The 22,318-nt window shown below is 33.4% G+C and overlaps 1 protein-coding gene across 3 annotated transcripts in view; it reads right to left on the bottom strand.

The window, feature by feature from the left end:
• Positions 1–22,318, bottom strand: part of Nbea (neurobeachin) — a 680,165-nt gene that overhangs the window by 338,446 nt on the left and 319,401 nt on the right. For all 3 annotated transcript variants that reach the window (XM_010623923.1, XM_010623924.1, XM_010623926.3), the window contains 2 exons: positions 9,140–9,248; positions 6,030–6,196 (listed from right to left, as the gene is read on the bottom strand). In XM_010623923.1, coding sequence (XP_010622225.1) covers positions 6,030–6,196; positions 9,140–9,248 — 276 coding nt within the window. The remainder of the gene's footprint in view (positions 1–6,029; positions 6,197–9,139; positions 9,249–22,318) is intronic.

Here is a 22,318-nt window from a genome sequence, read left to right as displayed (position 1 = left end):
TCAAACTCCGGTCCTTGCACTTGCAAGGCAGGCCACCGAACCACTGAGCTAAATCCCTGGCCTGGCCTTGGAATTTTTAGCAATCCTAGAACTCTTAAAACTCAGGCAACTCTTAGAGACAGACTAAATACATTTAGTAGTCTGAGATGGGGCATGAGCATTTTGGGTCCCAGAATGCAAAATTATGGTTTAGATGTAAAATTTCCCACAACGGTTCTGGGTTCACAGGTAGGACTGGATCTTTAAGGTGACTGGATCATGGGGGTACTGTACTTATCAGTTGATTAGTATCGATGACTGTGCTATTTGGAGTTGGGGACAGCCAGAAAAGGCAGGTCACTATGGAAGTGACCTGGAAAACTGGAACCTTGCCTGGGCTCCTCTTCCCTCTCTCTTGGCTTCCTGATCACCATGCCCTTTCACCTCGTTTCTGCCTTGGAGCCTTCCAATCCTGGACTGAACCCACTGAAACTGAATCAAAATAAACCTCCCTTCTTTTAAGGTGTGCTTATTGGGCATTCTGTCCTAGCAATGGGAATTCTGTCTGCTACAGAAGTTAAAAGAATGAATAGGTAGTGGGGGAATTATTTTAACAAGGTTCTTTGCAAAGAAAAGACTAAGAAAAAAGAGAAGGAAATATTGAACATTTCTGTTAGACATCATGTTATACATTTGCACAGAATACTTCACTATATCCCTAAAGTGAGACAATAAAATAAAAATTTAATCTATTTTCTAGAGGAGAAACTTGAGCATCAGAAAGGTAGTTATTTGCTTGAGATTACATTTCTAATCTCACATAACTAATAAAAATAGAGCTCTTAATATTGACTATGAAGTTCAAATTCTATGGGGAAAGATTATTTTCTCAAAATTAGCTTATTTTCTATCTATATATAGTATTACGATAAATATGCATGACAATTTTAATGTATTCATTCATTTGAATAATATGCATTGAGCATCTATTTTGTGTAGAGTTCTGGGCATTGGGGCTACAGTAGTGAAAAAAAGCCCACAATAGCAGACAAAAGTGAATATGTGAATTTAAATTTCATATATTCTAGGTGACAAATGCTGTAAAGATTAAAGTAGAGATTAAAGTTGAGAGTAGATGAAGAGATGTGCTACTTTTGAGAGCATGGTCAGAAAAAGGATACTCTAAGGATGACATACTTAGCCTATCTGTGCATATCAGCCAGAAAGAGGAGCAAGCATGGTGATGGTGGCCTGTTCACAAAATAGGCAGCATCCAGGCTACTTGTGCTGAGACTGGACTTTAGAAAGACTAGGACAAACACAGGAAGACTAAGTTGCAGCTGGAATCCATTAAGTAGAAATTGGACTGGCTTTGACCAAAGTGAATAAAAATAATTGTGAGAAATAGTCCAATGCTGGGTATATTTTGTTGCAAAGTCATTAAGATTTGAAGAGTGGTTCAAACTGAAATATGAAGAGTAGTAAAGGTTAAGAGCAAGTCTTTTTGATTGGGCCACTGTAACACAGAATTGTCCTTGGCATAGATGGAGAAGAATACAAGAGACACTGGATTGGGAAATGTATCAGGAGCTCAATTTTGACACAAAGAGTGAGAAAAGTGTTAGATATCCAAAGGACAGGTGTGAGGCAGAGAGATGAATATGCAGGATTAGAGGCGAGGAGGGAAATCTAGACTAAATATAATGCATCTGAAAATTATTGATAGATTGATAGTATTTATGAGACTAAATGAAATTATTTAGAGTAAATAAGATAAAAACGAAAAAGGGTACTAATATAAGCTCTATTAGTTAATTAAAACTAACGATGATTACAGAGAACATGACTTACCTTTAAAGATTTAGAGATTAGTGACCTAGTTAGTAAAATATGACAGTAGGAATATCATAGGAATATCATTATTTTTTAGTAGTCATCACTAGGAAAAAAAGATAGCTGCTCTTTTGAAAGGTCCTGCCACTCTTTGTGTCAATCTAGTAACAGAGAAGAGGACAAACTGACCAGCTATCAGGAGATTTATCTGACATTTTACCACATAACTGCTACTATGGAGGGTAAGATCCTTTAGCTATATTCTAGTTATGAGCTAATAAATAAAACATAAATTATGTTGGCTTTATATATTTCAGGCAATATCCTGAATCATATCAGCTGAATCATTAGGAAGATAATACCATACTTATGAGTATATGTAACTAAGTAGATAAACTCAATTTAACAACACAAAAAGTGAGGCAGGGATTATAGATGGGTAATGACTATCATAAGAAATCAAATAATAAAAAATGCTGGTGAGGCTGTGGGAAAAAGGAACCCTTCTACATTGCTGGTGGGAATGTAAAGAGGTACAACCACTATACATTACATTACAGTGATACATGTACAATGATGTTTATAGTAATACAATTCATAATAGCTAAATCTTGGAAGAAGCTTATATATCCACCAACAGATGAATGGATAAAGAAAATGTGGCATTTACATACAATGGAGTGTATTATGCCATAAAGAAAGATAAACTTGAGTCATTTATAGGACAATGGATATAAATTGAGAGCATATTGTTAAGTGAAATAAATCAGACATACAAACATAAACATTACATGGGAAAACCAAACTACAAATAAAGAGTAAAATGAAAGATAAGATTATTGGAAATAGGTAGACAGATCTTTACAAATGGAAAGGGATCCAAGAGATTCAGGGAAGCGGGAGGGTGGAGAATAAAAGGGGATGAAAGAAGGCATTAAGATGTGTTATGTACATGTACCTACTACTCATAAGGAATATAATCATTATGCACTGCAAATATGATCTTATAAAAAATTAAAACCGGGGAAAATGTTCAGATTTGTTACTCTCTATAGTGGTTAAGCTTTATGTGTCAACTTGATTAGGATATGGTGCCCAGTTGTTTGGTCACACATTATTTCTTGCTGTGAAGTTATTTTGTCATAATGTTTAACAAAGGATATCCTTGGTAATGTGGTTAAGGCAAGGCTCTTGAATTAGTTAAAGGTCTTAGCAAAAACTGTAGTGTCTTAAATAAAAAAGCATTCATTCTCAAAGCCATAATACAGAAATCCTACCTGAGTTTATAGCCTGTTGGACTATCCTACCCATCTTAATCATATGAATATATGCCTTGAAATACATTTAGGTTTCTACATATAAATATCATGTATATCCCATTGGTTTTGCTACTGTGTTTCTCTGGAAAACAATAAATTTATGCACTCTATTTCTGTTTGTAGAAGTAGTGTAATAATGTATAAGTTTCATTTAGCATTTGTAAGTTTCATTTTACTTCTAAAATGGAGAAAATCTCAGTATCTCTCTTCATGAAGATATTCTGAAGGTTAAATAAAATAATACATGTCATTTTCTTAATATGATACATGACAGAAACAAGTAATAAATGTTAGATGTCATGGGTCATTGCTATAATGAAAAATAAATATCCAATGGTGACTATTTTTAAAGGTAGCATGCTATAAAGTTTTCGTAAGTCTATGATACACTGTAATCTGAGGACTCAAACCTTCTCTAACTCACTACTTTCAGAACACTTCTTAGTCAGACTACCTTGTTAAATTTAACAGGAGAGCATACTCTGCCAGAGATAAATGTAACAAAAATGTTTTACAGGCTTAATTAAAATGAAAATACTAAAATGGAAACTCAATAAGATAAAAAAAACTAAAATGATACAGTACCATCCTACATCAATAATACTAGAATCAGTTTGGGTTTGAAATTTACTTTGTTTGCAAATAAGATTGCTACCCCTGTTTTTTTCTGGGCTCCTGTCACATGGAGAATTGTTTTCTATCTTTTCACTTTCAGTCTATGGGCTTCTTTTTGCACTAGGTGTGTTTCTTGTATACAACATATTGTTGGATTTTGCTTCTTATTCCATTTTGCCAGTCTATTTCTCTTGATTGGTGAGTTGAGGCCATTGACATTGCTGGTTATAACTGATATGTACTGACTTATTATTGACTTGTTATTGGCCTTTTGTTGACTCTTTTTACTTTTTCACCTTTTCCTTTTAATTTCTTGCTTTGCCTATTTGATTTGCTCTGTTGGGCCTCATGGTGTTGTTGCCTTCATTGACTTTTTCTAGGATCTTGTTTAGAATTGCTTGTAGTGCTGGTTTGGTATTCATGTAGTTACTCAGGTGTTCTTTGTCGTGGAAGTGTCTTATTTCCCCATTCATTTTGAAAGAGAGTTTTGCTGGATACATCAGTCTAGGTTGGAGGTTTTTCTCTTTTAGTACTTGAAATAACTCACTCCAGGCTCTCCTTGCCCCAAGGGTTTGTGTTGAAAAGTCTGCTGTGATTCTGATGGGCTTTCCTTTGTATTTGATTTGTTTCTTTTCTCTTACTGCTTGTAGTATTTTGTTCTTCTGTTGGGTTTCTGGGATCTTGATTATTATATGTCTAGGTGTAGATTTTTTTTTGATTGGAGCTAGTTGGGGTTCTATATGTCTCAGTTATCTGAATGTCAATTTTTTCCCCTCTGTTTGGGAAGTTTTCTGTCACTAATTCTGTGAACAGCTTTTTAAAGTCATTTGTATTTTCTCCTGGTACTTCATGGATTCCTATCAGTCTTATGTTATGCTTCTTTGCATCATCTAGGAGTTGTTGGATCGATTTCTCATGATCTCTTACTGTTTTTAAGAGACCTCTCTTTTCATGGTCACTGACTGCAATCTTATCCTCTATATCTGAAAGTCTATCTTCGCATTCTTTTATTCTGTTGCATACACTTTCAATAGAGTGCTTAATCTCCTGGATCTGTTTGAATCTGTTTTATGGGTTTTAAGATTCCCTATTTTTAATGCTCATACAGAGATTTCTTTAACTGAAATATTGAATAGTTTGTTTGGTGTGAAAAACTATAATAGTACACAGGATCCTAATGAGATAATTAATAATGTGAAATAGGAAGTAAAGGGCTAAAGGTGTAGGGAAAGTGAGAAGGGTGGGGGAAAGGTAATAAGGGAGAGGAAAAAATATGAGAAATTGAAAAAATGGAAATAAAGTGTTTGTAAATGGGGAGGGGAGGAGCGGGTGAAGGGAGGGCAGGGACAAGGGGAAAAAATGAGAATCAAGAACTATTAAGTAAAGGTACAGAATCCCAATGATGAATGAAACTGTATTGTATTCCTAGATTGAACCAATAAACTCAATAAAAATAATAAAAACAAAAACTAAAATGAAGAAACTCAGCCATCTAAGTATTATGACCTGTGTTAATACTAGTTTTCCAGGATATGTCCTTGTATAGGCAAAAAACACAGAGAGAGAGAGAGAGAGAGAGAGACAGACAGACAGAAAGACAGAGAGATATCTACAAAAAATTTATGAAGGTGAACATGTTAATTTATAATTTAACAATCAGTTTTGGTCTTAATTGTACTACAATATGGTGAATATGCTAATTTGAGATGAAAACCCTTCCTAAGTAAGTCTGAATGGAAACTGCGGAAAATAACTTTTGAAAAGAACATATTAACATCTGGGCATCGTGGCACCTGCCTGTAATCTCAGCACTAGGGAAGGTGAGGCAGGAGAGTTTGAGGCCAGCCTGGGCTACATAACGATTTGAAGATCAGCCTGAACTATACAGCAAGACCATTTCTTGGAAAAAACAAAGGAACATATTATTTCTGTAGTTAGACTATTAATACTTAAAACAAATTAAGAATACCAATTTAATATTTTTTAGACGTAATCATTTTTTAGATGAAAAGAACCACATCTTATACCTAACACTTAGGTTGTATATGAGATAATGTATAAATACATTGTGTATTGTATTACATATTGTTATATATTAGAAATACATCCATTAGAGCTGCATTAAAAAGTTTAGGTCTTCTCTGAAACATATGAGTGAAGAAGAGAACCAATGAATCATGCTTTTGTGTTTAAGTTATATTTTCAAAATAACTTTGTAGTTTTATTTTTAACTACTGTTATTAGTTCATGAATTATTATTTACTTCTAATTATTTTAACTCACCTATGAGAAACTGCTCCCCAAGCACCATGTTTATTTGTGAGAATATTGAGGATCTTTTGTTTGAGTTGATTTGCTGTTACATGATCTCGATGCTTAGCAGCACTAATAAGATGGTCACACATCTTTTCTTCTTCTCTTCTATCAGCAGCATATTGTGCACACTGAGACTGTAATGAAATATACACAATGTTGAAATTTTTTATTGTGTAAAATAAAGAAATAACATCTCATCTTTAAGTTAAACAACTCAGATAATGTATTTTTTCCTAAAGCAGACACATAGTCGTGTTTTAAATTAATAAAAATGTGCTTTTGAATGTATATGTAAAATAATTTGTATAATGTTAAATAGTTATTAATGACTTTATGATTTCCTCCAGTTCTGAACATCTGACTCTACTGTTCAAAAATAATCATTTTACAAATAAATGGTGTACTTAAAATGTAAATCTACTTGTTATTTTAATAACAAGCATAATGTATTTCACTTAATATAAGAGGTGGGCTCCTGAAAATTATATATGAAGAAAAATCTTATTGAATTTAGTTTTCTATTTTATTAGTGGTAATATAGTATAGAAGTAAATAAAGGAATTTAATAGGCTTATATTTAATTTCACTTTATTTTTCTCCCATTGTACTATTTCATATGCTATACGTAAAATGAGGGGCTGAATCAAGGTTTTTTCAACATTCCCTTTCAAATCTAACACTGACTGTGTTCAAAGGATCTTGTGAGAATTACTCTCTTATTCCTATCTCCACTTCTTCCATAATAATCAGTTATGTCAGCTGTCTGTATCCATGCTCATGGGTGTTAGCAACACAGATAATTAATGGATTTCTTTGTGTGAAAAAGATTCATACATAAAAAGGAGCATCTCTATAATCAGAAGTTTGATTTTTTTGTAAGTTCATTTTTATACAGATTGACATGGCTGTAAATTTTAGGATTAGCAAATGTAAGTCATGTAACTAGGAAAACAGCCTCATATATCTGAGAAAATACATGTAACTATTTCCCATTCATCATTACTCTGTAAAAATATATTTCACAGAAATTATCTGAACACATTCCTTGTGGCTATTGATATAGACTAATACCACAAGTCATCTCTTTTGGAAAAAAACCCCTACAATAATCTAAGAAGGATTAATTCATTTTCCAATTTATCTTTTTGTACAGGGAATCACCAATTAGTACAAGGATCTGCCTCAGTAATGAGGTTAATATTTCATTAGCTCATTGGAGAGTAAAATTAAAATTTCATTTTTCTTCCCTAACAATTACAGCAGTTAGCTAAAGAAACTTAACTGTGAAGTACTCATCTCAAATTAAATATACCTTTTCTTCTAATTATAGTCCTATGTGGAGGACAGAAAATTAATAAAAAAAAGTCCTGGTTACGTTATGCTTTTATAAAGTCTTTTATAATTTAAAGGTGATGATTTTTGCAAACTATATACACACACATCAGTGCATTTATGAATATCACTATAACCTATAAAGAACAAATAACATGTTTGGTTTAAAATATGTATATTCATCAAATAAGAATAGAAATGCTATTAAATTTACTTTGATGTTAACATTGAATGCAATGTATATCTAATCTAAAAAATATTAAATCTTCACGTTTCATTCAAAATCTTTATCACACTTGACCACACTTACATTATGAATCATTATGGAAGTGGTCCCGTCCCCATGGGGTAAAAAGTAGTGTGTGGGAAGAGGTATGAAAAAAACTTACGCTTTTAATGTATAATGCACAGATTCATATATAGGTCACAAAGAGATAAACAGCATGTTGATAGTGTTAAAAATCAACTGAAGTTGGGGAAGCAACTAGGAAAAAATATGTATAAAGATTCCTTGGGAGGGGCAATAATAAACAATGGCTGAGAAATATTGTCGGTCGCTTAAAATCATCTTGGTTAAATATATTTTAAAGCTCTACAAATATCTTGTTCAAAAATTTATTTTAAATGTTTCATATGACAAATATTGATCTGATTATATATCCCCATAAAATATCATGATTTTCTTAGTGGAAATAAGATTTCCTCAAAATTGATCCTGCAGGGAATTTAGATAAGATTCTAAATCACATTCACTAACAGAAGTTGAAAGTTAATTGAATATTTTTTATTTAGTTGATTTCTGACATATTTTTATACCTAAACATATTCTTCAAAGGACAAAGAACTCAATTTTTTTGTCATCCACATTACTACATGATACCCTGACAAATATCCATTTTTCGTTGTTGAAATGATATAAAACTTCACTTTGATAAATACTAGTCACTACACTTTCTGCAAAGTTCAAATTATCTGGATTGTTTTTCAAAATAAGGTTGTTAAAATTCTGTAGACAAGTGTCTGCTGTCTCATTTGAACAAATGAACTAGAAATTCCTTGTATGAAAGTGACAACAGCAATTTTTCTGTCTCGTGCTTTGTAGCTGGCTAGGTCAGAGATCACTAGACCTAGTCCATCAACTTGTATACTCAGAGAACTGCTTCCTTGAGATAAAAAAAAAAGAAGCTCATCAAAATTGGAATTGTAGACTCAGATTTCTACTCACAGCACACTTGCTGGAATGATTCATTGGAAGGATAAATTGGTGGAGTTATTTATTATTTTCAAGACTACTGTGAGTCAAATGTCAGGTCATCTAAGTATTTCTGTAACATGCTTTGCTTTGTAAATTGAATGAAAAATATTAATTCAATGCTATTTCAAAAACTTTAAATTAGTTGATTTATTGACTCTTATATGATTTCATTAAACCACATCACATGCTCAAATCTACCTAGCAGTGTGTAAATCTCTGCTGTCTTTAACCAAAGTAATTTTATTACAAGATTTTGTGTGCATTTTAGAACAACTTTAGCTTACTAAGTGTTTGGGTGTACGGCAGGAGGGATTTCTTCATGCTGTAAATGAGACAAAACAAAATAGTGCTCTTTGAATTTACTAAAGCCTTTGAGTACATGAAGTGCCTTCAGTGAAATTTTATTTTAAAAACACCTTTCTTATGTGAGGTTATACATAGATGGTTGACTTACAAGAGAAAAACACTATTCAATTTTCTCAAACCTTACCTCAAACTCTGCATGTTTATGCACATCCTCAGCTCTCTGTCTGTTCAAAATAAATTCAGCCTCATTTGCCACACGAACTATATGGTCCTTCATAGCATGGCACAGTAATCTAAAAGGAAAAACACATTTGTAATTATTCTTCATTTCTTTGGTTAGTCTTTTTTTTTCAATAATCAATTCATACTATTTCTAATATTTATTCCTAAATATTAGATAAAGCTGGACTATAAAACTGATATATTTTAAAACCTAATTTCATAAATTTGAAATATAGGCCATAAAACATACAGGCCATAAAACACAGTAATATTTCTGTTAAGTAGCGCATCATGTGAACCAAAGCCACATTTAATTAAAATATATATATAACAAGAAAAACCAAGGATTTTTGTTGGGGTGTTTAAAAATGACTAGGTAACACATTTTACTACCTTGGAAATAAATTTTCATTCATAAGCTTGATGATCATATATTAGGAAATCTATAGGACAATTTCTCACTTTAGATTATTATGAATGATGGGAATAAATGGCATCTAAAGTTCCTTTGTCTGAGTTTCAAAATTCCAAGATGGAGTTATAGTGAAATGATGTTTAAAAATATATATAACTGCAGGAAAAATTTAAATTGTGTTAATTTATTGAAACATTCAATAAAATGTGTAATAAGATTTACTCTATCTCCTGATTACCTCATTTTCAACAAATAAATAGCCTAATGTTATTGTTTTAGTCTCTAAAAACACACATAAAATTAAATATTACCCTCCACTCTGACACTAATATTAGGATATTACACAGTCTATTTTATACTTAGGTTTTCTCAGTTAGCCTTAGTCTTGGAAACCTTTTCACCTTTATACATGGGGACTTCTTCATTTTTCTTTTGTAGCACGTGTGTTATGGTTTAGATGTGGGATGTTCCCCAAAAGACTCACATGTTCACAGGCTGGGCTTTTAGAAGGTTATTGAATTATGGGGGTATTAAAGCTGATTTGCTGGTAAGAGGCATGTCACTGGGGGCATGATCTGGAAGGGCATATCCCAATTTCTGGGTCCTTCCTTAAATTTCTCTGCTTCCTCGATGCCATGACATGAGGTGTTTTCCTTTGTCTGATCCTTGTGCCATGCTTCCTGCCTTGGAGTTGGCAAAGTATGGACTAAAAATGTGAGACAAAACAGACTTTTTCTTAGACAAGGTCTTGCTATGTAGTTTAGACTGGCCTTTAGTTCACTATGTAGCCTGTCTGGTCTTGAATTTGCAGTGATCCTCCTGCCTTAGCCTCCTGAGTGCTGGGATTACAGGCATGCAACCATAAAATAGACATCTTTTAAACTGTGGGTGCCAGGTATTGTGTCCCAATGATGAAAATGTGGTATGACTTATTTCTAAAGATGTCACTGGGGGCATGATCTGGAAGGGCATATCCCAATTTCTGGGTCCTTCCTTAAATTTCTCTGCTTCCTCGATGCCATGACATGAGGTGTTTTCCTTTGTCTGATCCTTGTGCCATGCTTCCTGCCTTGGAGTTGGCAAAGTATGGACTAAAAATGTGAGACATTCTAAAGATGGCCCTGACAGCATTTCCTATCTTAACTGTTCTTTTGCAATTTTACTGTTGTACCATCAAAAAGAGGAGGTTGCAAGGTTTTTAAAATTACTAATTTAAGAAACACCTCATTGTTACAGTAGTACTCAGGTTTTCTATTTTTTATTTACTCATGTTTGATGTTATGTTTTGAGGATTTATTTCTCTTTCACCTAGGTTATCTAATTTGTTGGCATATTACTTTTTTTCTTTTTTTTATTATTTTCTTTTTTCATCTGTCTTAATTGAGGTATCCCTTTTGACTTCCTGTGCCAAAAAGAATATAGTAGAAATAATGCTGTGTGACTCCAGGGGCTAGGGTATAAGATGCCTTGAGGCTTTTGACTTTCTCAGAATTCTGTCTGGAGTCTTCTTCCTTGGTATGAGAAGCACACATTACTTGGAGAGTCTGAAAGGGAAGAGGTGCTCAGCTTCTAGACCTACATTGACTTCTAGACCTCAGCCCAAAGCCAGCCTACCAGGTAACTAAATGCCCAGGGAACTCCACAGAATAAAAGAACTGATTAGCTGAACCCAGTCAATAAGAATATTGACAGAGTGAGACTATAATATAAATTCAAAATTATAACTTTTCATAAAATTATTAGCTTGTATTTTGTAGATAGGCTTCGAAAGAGAACATATGAGGGCAGATAATTCAATTCAATGATTTTGTAGCATGTGCTGAAGGCTGAAGAAAGTCAGAAATACAGTATGTGCAAGTTAGTGTACATTACAAAACTTGGATTAACAGGAGATAGCAGGAAGGAGATGGCTCATGGTCTGGCTGGTCAATAAATGTTTCTAGGATCAAAGCAGTGGTTGGCAAAGCAAAGAGACAGAGGTGGTGGTGGGTTCTTTGTAACAAAAGGCTCTTGTCTCAGACATACTAGAGAAAATATGTCAACTAATCAACTGCTGTCCCATCTACGGTATTTATTGTTCAGATGTCAACTAATTTAGGTGTTTTATTTACCTCGAAGAAAAAAACATCTATTATATTAGGTAACCTCACTATCTACATTGAAAAACCATCCATAATATCTCAACATTCTTTGATGTTGGTAATTACAATTTTATATTCTAGCTTACTTTGGAAAATAACTACTGGCCATAACTGGCTTCACTAAATCTTCACTCTTCAAGAGCTTACTGTCAGATGACAACCTCTTGTCCTGGCTGTTCTCTCTCTCTTCTTCATTATTCAATTCTGCACTCATAGAATAAATTCCTTTTGATCATACTGTATAATCACTTTTATATGTCACTGGATTAGGTTTCTCAGTATTCTGTTGAAGATTTTTGCACCTATATTCATAAGGATTGAAGCTTTAGAACCTATATTCAAAAGGCTGCAGAGACTGTTTTGTAGTTCTATTTCTAGTTATCTACATCTGGTTTTGGTACTGGTAACACTGACCTCATAGAATGAGATGGGGGCATTCTGTTCTCTTCTATACTTTGGAAAAATTTTAAGAATAATTTTTCATTAATTATCCTTCAGATATATGATAGCTGTTATAGAGGAAAGCATCTGGTTATGCATTTTTCTTTGTTGCAAGGTTTTTAAAATTACTAACTAAAGAAACACCTCATTGTCACAGTAGTACTCAGTTTTTAAATTTTTTATTGATGTTATTTATTTGATGTTTTGAGGATTTTTTTCTCTTTCGTCTAGGTTATCTAATTTGTTGGCATATTACTCTTTTAGGGGTAATGCCCTGTATTAAATATGTAAGGTCATATCTACATGGGTTTGATTAGAGAAACTAATAAAGTATTCTCTAAATAATGAAAAAAAGAATAAGATAAGACTACGAGCAAGAAGTATCATTGCCTTTTCTCTTTTACTTTCCTTTTTAGTTTTATGTTAGGATTCCCTATTTTTAATGTTCACACAGAGATTTCTTTAACTGAAATACCAAATAGTTTCTCTGGTGTGAAAAACTGTAATAGTACACAAGATCCTAATGAGATAATTAATAATGTGAAATAGGAAATAAAGGGCTAAAGGTGTAGGAAAAGTGGGAAGGGTGGGGGAAAGGTAAAAAGGGAGAGGAAAAAATATGAGAAATTGAAAAAATGGAAATAAAGTGTTTGTAAATGGGGAGGGGAGGAGGGGGTGAAGGGAGGGCAGGGACAAGGGCAAAAAATGAGTCAAGACCTATTATGTAAAGGTACAGAATCCCAATGATGAATGTAACTGTACTGTATACCTAGATTGTACCAATAAACTCAATAAAAATAATACTCCCTCATAATTAATCATCTTTTTACTTTCTGTAAAGTCACTAATAATATTCACGTTTTCATACCAATTTTAGAAATTTGAGTTTTCTTACTTTTTTCCTTCATCATTCCAGCTAAAGTTTTGCAATTCTTTTGATCTTTTAAAGGAAGCAACCTATGTTTTCATTAATCTTTATCTTTCAATTCTCTATTAACATTCTAATCTTTATTATTTCCTTCCTTCAATATGCTATGGTATTAGATTGCTTATTTATTTCTAGGTGTAAGATTAGGTTAAAGATATGATACTTCCTTGTTCTTTTTTCTTTTTCTTGGGGATGTTTACTGCTATAAATTCCATTTGGCCCTATATTTGAAGAATTCAGTAAGTTTTAATTTTTGTATTCTCATCATAGGATTTAGTAATTTTATTTGTTTTTTTCAACGTATTATTTACAAGTATGTCACTTTCCTCATATTTGTGAATCCTTGAACTTTCCTCTTTTTTTAAAAATTTCATTTCATTATAGTAGGAGAAGACAGTATAAATGTTATCATTTTACATTTACTGTGTCTTAGGCAACCCATTTGGGACCCCTCCTGTCTCTCAGGAGTGATTTATATTCTACAGTACATTTTTCTACTCTTAAAATAAATTTTATGAGCCTTTTTTGTACCCTAATATGTATGGATTATTATAGAGAATGTTCCATGTAAACTTGAAAAAATATGTACTCTATGATTGTTGTATTGAGTGTCCTATAAATAACTGAGAGATCTAGGTGTTAAACACTGCTCATCTCATCGTTTTACATCCCCTTACTACCCTTATGGTTAGGTGTTCCATGTATTAGTGAAAGTGGATCACTTGAAGTTTCTAATTATTATATTTGAGTTGTATATTTGTTTCTTCAGATACCTATGTTTTTGCTTGTTAAATCATACTTAAAATTGTGATATTGTATTGAATATTTACCAGGGTCAAAGGCATTCCAGCTTTATTTTGTGTTCTGTTTGCATGAAGAATTATTTTTCCATAATTTTTCTTTGAACCTATTTGTGTTTTATAATCCAGTATGTTTACCTTATAGACTAGTTATAGTTAAAAATCTTAAGAAAAACATCCTTCAAAACTTTTTTCTTGCAGTACTGTTGACTGAACCCAGGATAATACACATGTCTGGCAAACACTCCAGCTCTGCAGTAATCTCAGCTGCTTTTTAACTTTTGAGACAGGGTCTCTCTAAGTCGCCCAAGCTGTCCTCAGACTTGTGATTCTTCTATTTTAGCATACTGACAAGTTGAGCTTATAGGCCTGTGCCACCATGTTCAACTTCCTCAGCTTTGTTTTAATTAGACAGTTTGCCATTGATATTTACTGCTATTACTGATTTATTAATAAGAAGAAACTTCTGCGATTTTGCTGTTTGTGTTATATACATATATACACATATATACCTTATTTCTTTTTTTTAATACCTTCCCTAATTTTGTATGAAATAATTTTTGGTGTATCATTTGTGATTTACTTTAATAATATATTTTGTTATTTTTCTCTTTTTTTTTTTTTTGTATTGAGGATCAAACTCAGGACCTTGCACTTGCAAGGCAGGTGCAGTGCCACTGAGCCTTGGCCCATTAATGGGCTATTTTTGAACTATTAACATCTTATTATACTCTATTTAGATGAATATTGTACCAATTTAATTTTTATAGTAACATTGCTTCTCTATATCTCTGTCCTTTTTTTATTTTTACCACTTTAGACTGTTATTATCAACTCACATTTGTAATTACTACTTTATCCAGTTTTAAATCATAAAGAAAAAGGAGTTATAAAGAAAAATATATTTATACTATTATCATTATCCACATAGTTACATTTCTTGTATTTTTTTTTTCCTTATATGGATTCAGGTTAGTATGTAGGGTACTTTTCTTACAGCCTGAAGGGCTCTTTTCAGCATTTCTTATAAGGATGTCTCCTGATGAAACCCTTCAGCTTTTGTCTATCTGGGAATGTCTTAATTTCTCCTTAGTTTCATTGTATTACTAGCTGTAAAATTACTGATAGTCTGTTTTTCTTCAAGTACTTTGAATACCTGATCCCGTTGCGTATGGTCTCAATAGTTTCTGAGTAGATCTTAATCTTCTCACGTATATTACTATGTGAGGAGTCATACCTGCTGCTAATTTTAAGATTTTTCTCTGTCTTTTTTTTTTTTTTTTTTTTTTTTTTTTTTTTTGTGTGTTTTTTTTTTTTTTTTTTTTTTTTTTTTTTTTTTTTTTGTACTCGGGATTGAACTCAGGTCCTTGTGCTTGCAAGGCAGCTGCCAGAACCACTGAGCTAAATCCCCAGGCCTGTCTTAATTTTTTAACAGTTATATTATGCATGTAGGTCTGAGTATCTTTCATTTTATACAACTTTGAGAAATGAACTTCTCTAATACACAGATTTATATTTTTCATATTTGGGGAGCTTATTCTATTAAGTTTTTAGTATTTTTTCTTGTTCTCCTTTACTTCTGGTATTTTAATTATGTGTATTTTCATATGCCAAATAGTGTTTTACAGGTCTCTAAGGCTCTCTTCATTTTTTTTCTTCTTTTTTGTTCTGTTCTTCATCTGCAAAAATCTTTCAATTTTCAAGGTAACTAGTCATTTCTATCATCTTAATCTGTTGAATATATCCAGCAAAATTTTGATTTCAATTTTTGTACTTTTCAACTATGAATTTTCTTCTTGTTTCATTTTTATAATTACTCTTTACATTCTCTGATTGATCAGATTCATCTTCATATAATACTTTATTATCTGCCTATATATACCTTAACTCATTGAACATAGTACAGATATACTTACAATTCAACAATGGTTGCATTTAGGATTTTTCAGTTTGAAACATAAACTTACTAATACCACCATTGTGATGTTTAAAGTCAGTGCAGTATTCAATAAACTATATGAGATATTTAGTATCTTATTATATATAGCCTTTTGGTTAGATTATTTTACCCATTGCTAGGCTAATGGCAGTGTTCTAAACATGTTTAGGTTGGGCTAGGATAACCTACAATATTCAGGAGGTTAGGTATATTAGATTCATTTCAACTTATAATGTTTTCAACTTACAAAAGGTTTATTGGGGCATACCCCACTGTACCCAGATGAGCATCTGTATTAAACATCTGTCCCAAGATCCTACCTTTCCAATTTATTAGGGATCAGAAGTTTGTCATTCAGGTGCTTCAGCACCCAGTCCTTTGATACTGGACTATGGTTATGGTTATGGACCCAGACAATTGCAGTGTTATCATGTAAGGGAGAACAACTAATTAAAACAAGTATGACATCCTGGCTAACATGGTACAACTAGCAATATCAATAGCCTCAAGGACAGTCTAGAAACACAAAGTTTGGTAACTATTAATTTGGTTCCTCTAACCATAGCAGCAAGGTCTACAGTTATATAACACAATCCAACATAAACCAGGAGGTTGTATTTATTGAGTTTCCCCTTAGTGAAATGATTTTACCCTGAGGTGGGGGGTATAAGAGAGATAAGAGACAAAATAAAGATATAAATAAAGGAAAATATAGTAGAGGCACCAAATACCTGTGCACCCAGCTATATAAAACAAATATTAATGGACATGAAAAATCAAATAAGCACTAAAATAATTGTAATGAGGGACCTCAATAGTCTACTGTCACAAATAGACAGATCAACTAGACAAAAAAAAATCAACAAAGAAATATCAGAACTGAAACAAACCTGAAGAAATGGACTTAATGGATGTCTACAGAGTATTACACACCACAATTTCAGAATACACATTCTCAGTTGCACATGGGATGTTCCCTAAAACAGACCACATACTCACCCATGGAACATGCTTACATAATTCCAAAGGAGCTGAAATTATCCCATGCATACTACCTGACTGTAGTACAGTGAAATTTGAAATAAATAGCAAAAACACAAAAATTCAATAAACACATAGAAATTAAATAACACCCTCCTGAACAACCAATGGGCCACAGATTAAATTAAATAGCATATGCAATTTAATATAAAGCCAATACAATATACGGAACTTGTGTGACACAATGAATGCAAACCCAAGAGGGAAATTTATACCAGTAAACTCTTACATCACAAACAGAACAAGCTCAAATAACTTAACGTTGAGTCTCCAACTTCTAGAAAAAGAATAAGTCAGGCCCAAAGCTCATATGAGGGAGGAAATTATAAAAATCAGAGCAGAAATTAATGCAATTAAGATTAAGAAAACAATACAAAGAATCAATAAAGAGTTGGTTCTCTGAAAGACTGAATACGATTGATAAAACCTTTCTCAACTTTATCAAAGAAAGAAAGGAAAGAAAAAGCCCAAATCATGCAATCAGAAATGAAAAGGGTGAAATAACAATGGATCCTATAGAAATCTAGAAGATTATCAATATGTACTTTGTGAACCTGTACTCTAATAAAGATGGAAAACACAGAAGAAATGGATACATTCCTAGAAACATATGAATTACCAAAGCTGAACCAAGAAGATATAATAACTTTAAATAATCCAATCATAACTCAATGAAGTTGAAAATGTAATTAAATACTTACTGACCACCACCACCACCACCCCACCACCAGAACAACAATTAAAAGCACAGGTCCTCATGGATTCACTGTTGAATTCAACAAGAAATTTAGAGAAAATCTAATGCCACTACTCTTCAAACTCTTTAATGAAGCTGAAAGGGAAGCAATACTCTCAGGCATTCCCAGAAGCAAGTATTACCCTGATACTAAAACCAGAGAAAGACAAAACCAAAAAAGAGAACTATAGGCAAATCTCCCTAATGAACACAGGTGCAAAAATCCTCATTAAGATACTGGCAAACACAATGCAATAAATCATCAAGAAGATTATATACCATGAGCAAGAGAATTCATTCCAGAAATGCAAGGATGGTTCAACATATGTAAATCAGTAAACTTAATACACTATATCAACAAGCCAAAGAGAAAACTCACGTGATCATCTCATAGATACAGAAGAAACATTTGACAAAGTTCAACACTCATTCATGATAAAAACCCTGTAGAATATTACTCAGCCATAAAGAGCGAGAGAATAGATTCATTCATAGGAAAATGGATACATATTGAAGATATACTCCTAAGTGAAATAAATAAGTCCCACATGTGTAAATACCAAATAGTTTCCCTGGTGTGAATATTCTGCAACAATGCATAAGATTCTAATAAGATTACTGACATTTAGAAATGGGAGGAAAGGAGCTAAAGGTGTAGGGAAGGTGTGATACGTAGGGGAAGAACAAAAAGGGAAAAGAAAAAAATGTGAGAGAATGAAAAGATGAAAATAAAGTGTTTGTAGATGGGGAGGGGAGGAGGGGATGAAGGGAGGGCAGAGGTAAGGGGAAAAAATGAGAATCAAGACTTGCCATGTAAAGGTACATGATCCCAACAATGAATGTAACTGTACTGTATCCCTAAATGTACCAATAAACTCAATAAAAAAAAAAACCCTGTAGAAAATAGAAATAGCTGGTATTTACCTCAATCTGATTAAAAACCATCTATGACCAGCCAACAGTCAACATAATACTAAATGGTCAAAAACTTCAAGCTTTAATGCTAAAATCAGAAACAAGACAGGGATGTTCACTATTACCAATCCTGTTCAATAAAGTTCTGAAAACTTTAGCCAGAACAATTGACAAGAGAAATAAATAAAAGGAAAAAAGACAGGAAAGGAAAAGGTTAAATTGTCCTTATTCATGAATGGCATGATACTGCACATAGAAGACCCAAAAAACTCCACCACAAGACCTCTAGATTTAATAACCAAAATCAGTAGCATAGCTGGATTCAAAGTCAACATTCAAAAATCAACAGCATACCTGCATACAAATAACAGACTCACTGAGAGAGAACTTAGGAAAACAACACCTTTCATAACAGCATAAAAAAGAGAAATATTTAAGAATCAATCTCACAAAGGAAGTAAAAGATCTTTACATTGAAAATTACAATCCTCTGAAAAAGGCCAATGGAAGAGGATATCAGAAAATGGAAAGGTATCCCTTGTTTGTGGGTAGGAAGTACTGACATAGTGAAAATGGCCATACTCCCAAAATTATATGCAGATTTAATGCAATTTCAATGAAAATACCATAAATATACCATACAGAATTAGTGGAATCATTCCTAAAATTCATTTGGAATCAGAAAAGACCTAAAATAGCAAAAACAATTCAGGCAACAAAGTCAAAGCAAGGGATATCATAATTCCTGACTTGAAATTATATGACAGAGCTACCATGACTAAAACTAGCATGGTACTGGCAAAAAACAAAACAAAACAAAAAACAAAAACAGACTGAGGACCAGGAAAACAGATTAGAAGATGTAGAAATAACCCCTAACACACTCGGGCACCTTATCTTCAGCAAAGGGGCCAAACATTCCCTGAAAGAAAGCTCCTTTAATAAACAGTGTTGGAAAAATTGGCTTTCTACATAACAAAGACTAAAAATAGACCCATGTCTCTTACCATACACTAAACTACAATCAAAATAGATCAAAGATCTAGATTAAAACAGAAACTTTAAATCTTCTGGAAGAGAGAATAGGTAGAATGCTTGAGGACAGAAGAGTAGGTAAATACTTCATGAACACAACTGTGACCACATAGGAAACACTCCAAAGAATCAACAACTGGGACCTCATTCTATTAAAAAGCTTTTGCACAGCAAAAGAAATCACCAACAGAGTGAAAAGACAAACTACAGAGTGGAAAAAAATTTAGCTAGTGGTTTCTCAGACCAAGGACTAATATCTAGAACATATAAAGAATTGAAAAAAAAAATCAAACAGCCCAATGGAAAAGTGGGCATCTGAGATGAATACAAACTTCTCAGATGAAAAAGTAGAAATGGCAAATACACACATGAAAAAATGTTCATCATCACTGGTTATCTGAGAGATGCAAATTAAAACAACACAGATTCCATCTCACTCCAGAAAAAAATGGGTATTAACATGAAATAAACCAACAACAGATGCTGGCAGGGCTGTGGGGAAAGGGGAACCTTTCTCCACTGTTGCTGGGAGGGTAGACTGGTGCAGCTACTGTAAAATCAGTGAAGATGCCTCAGAAAACTATGATTAGAGGTCCTATTTGACCCAGCTATTCCACTTTTGGATATCTTCCCAACAGAATTAAAAGAATCATACCATAGCAATATATGCAGACCCATGTGTGTGGGGCACAGTTTGTAATAGTTAAATCCTGGAAACAACTGAAATTCCCATCAACCAATGAATGAATAAAAAGATGTGCTTTTCTTACATAATGGAGCACTATTCACCCATAAAGGACAACCCTGGGACATTTCTAGGTAAATGGATGCACCTTGAAACCATACTCTTAAGTGAAATAAATCAAACACACATGTGTAAATATCATATTTTCTTTTTAGTGTGAGAGACTGAAAGTGTAAATAAGGACAAAAATGTATAATAGACTTCGTGAAATAGGAAGAAACTTCAAAATTATACTGAGTGTGAGATAGTTTGTTAACATAATGATTTATGCAAAAATGTATAGTATTATTAGGAAATGAATTGATAGATTAGCAAATGAAAATATTTTCTTCTAAGATTTTGATACTCATTCGACCAACAGTGAAAGGGTTCCTTCTCCCCTGTAGTCTCACTAGCATGTGTTATTTGATTTTTTTTTTTTTTTTTTTTTTTTAAGACAGGGTCTCAATGTATAGTTCAGACTGGCCTTGAGATCACTATGTAGCCCTGGCTGGCCTTGAACTGATGGTGATTTTCCTACTTCTGCATCCAGAGTGCTGAGCTTATGAGTGTGCCACCACACTTGACTTATTTGATTTCTTGGTTTTGATTATTCTTTCTGGGGTCGGTTGGAATCTTGGTGTTGTTTTTGGTTGCGTTTCTCTGATGGCCAAAGAGATGCTTAACATTTTTTTCATATTTGTTGGACATTTGCATTTCTTCCAGGAGGTGTCTGTTCTTTTCAGACACCAGTTTTTGATTGGGTCTTATATTTTTGCGAGGGTCTATTGTTTTTAGTTCTTTGTATATTTTGGGTAGTAGTTATATATTATGGGTATTGGTTCTCTATCTGAGAAACAGCTGGAGGAATTTTTTTCCCATTCTGTAGGTTGTCTCTTCACTCTGTCATTGTTTCTTTTGCTGTACAGAAGCTTTTTGATTTGACCTGATCCCATTTGCAAATCCCAATGTATAGGTGGCACTTGGAATCACAACTGAGAAAGGGTGACACAGCTCCTCGTATATCTCCTGAAATATTGATCCTGTGGTTTATGCAGAAGTTAGGGAAGAGCTATGCAAGGACGAATCATTGGAGCTGTGTACTGAGAGATGAGGATGTGCTGGAATATTCTGTATCACACAAGCGAGAGCTCTGACCATGATGGTGGCCATACACTGGCCACTCACTTCTAGAAGATCTTGTCCCCTGACTCCACTTTTATAAATCATTTGGCTTTTAGTTTTCATTTATAGGGAAGATGTCAGCCAGACTTTTGGGAGAACTGTCCCACTCTGATTGTGTTTGCTAGCCTGTGTACCATCACCCAACAACTACATGTTGTTTTTCCTGTATGACAAATAATTTAGTCTAAATATATTTGGTATTTTTCTGTATTTAGTTAAAATTTTTGCATCTGCATTCTTGAGGACTAATTGGTAATTCTGTTGTCAGTATATCCTTTGTTTTTGTTTGAGACAGGGTCTTTTATGTATATAGCTCAGGCTGGGCTAGAACTCACTGTGTTGCCTGGGCTTGCCTCTGACTTATGGAAATCCTCCTGCCTCAGCCTCCTGCGTGCTGGGGATTATAGGCATGTACCACCACGCCTGGCCTGTTGTCCATATATCCTTGTCAGATAAAATAATCTGGGAAGTGTTCTCTTTTACTTTGTCATTTGAAAGAGTTTTTGTTAGGTTTGTATTTTGTTTCATTTAATATTAAATAAAAGTCACCAGTGGAGTAAAAAAAAAATCTGTAAGATGAATAATAGAATACAAAGTTATAGGTGGTTCTCCTGGCACAAATTCTGTTAATGTGACATTTTTTTCCCTTTATGATTCTGTATCATAATTCACTAGTACCTTAACTTTGTGACGCCTCACAGCTGCCTCCTAAGATTCACATAACCATCTATCATGGTGAATTTTCCCTCTCTGCCTGAAGCAACCTGCCCTTCAGGTTCTTTGGATGAGAAGTGTTTCTTGCCACAGAATCCCCTGGGATTGCAGATCGCGTTTTGTTTTT

Source organism: Fukomys damarensis, unplaced genomic scaffold, assembly GCF_012274545.1.
Source record: "Fukomys damarensis isolate Sample0158 unplaced genomic scaffold, DMR_v1.0_HiC HiC_scaffold_38, whole genome shotgun sequence".
In the NCBI taxonomy this organism is placed as follows: domain Eukaryota; kingdom Metazoa; phylum Chordata; class Mammalia; order Rodentia; family Bathyergidae; genus Fukomys; species Fukomys damarensis.
This window is presented reverse-complemented; position numbering and strand designations above follow the sequence as displayed.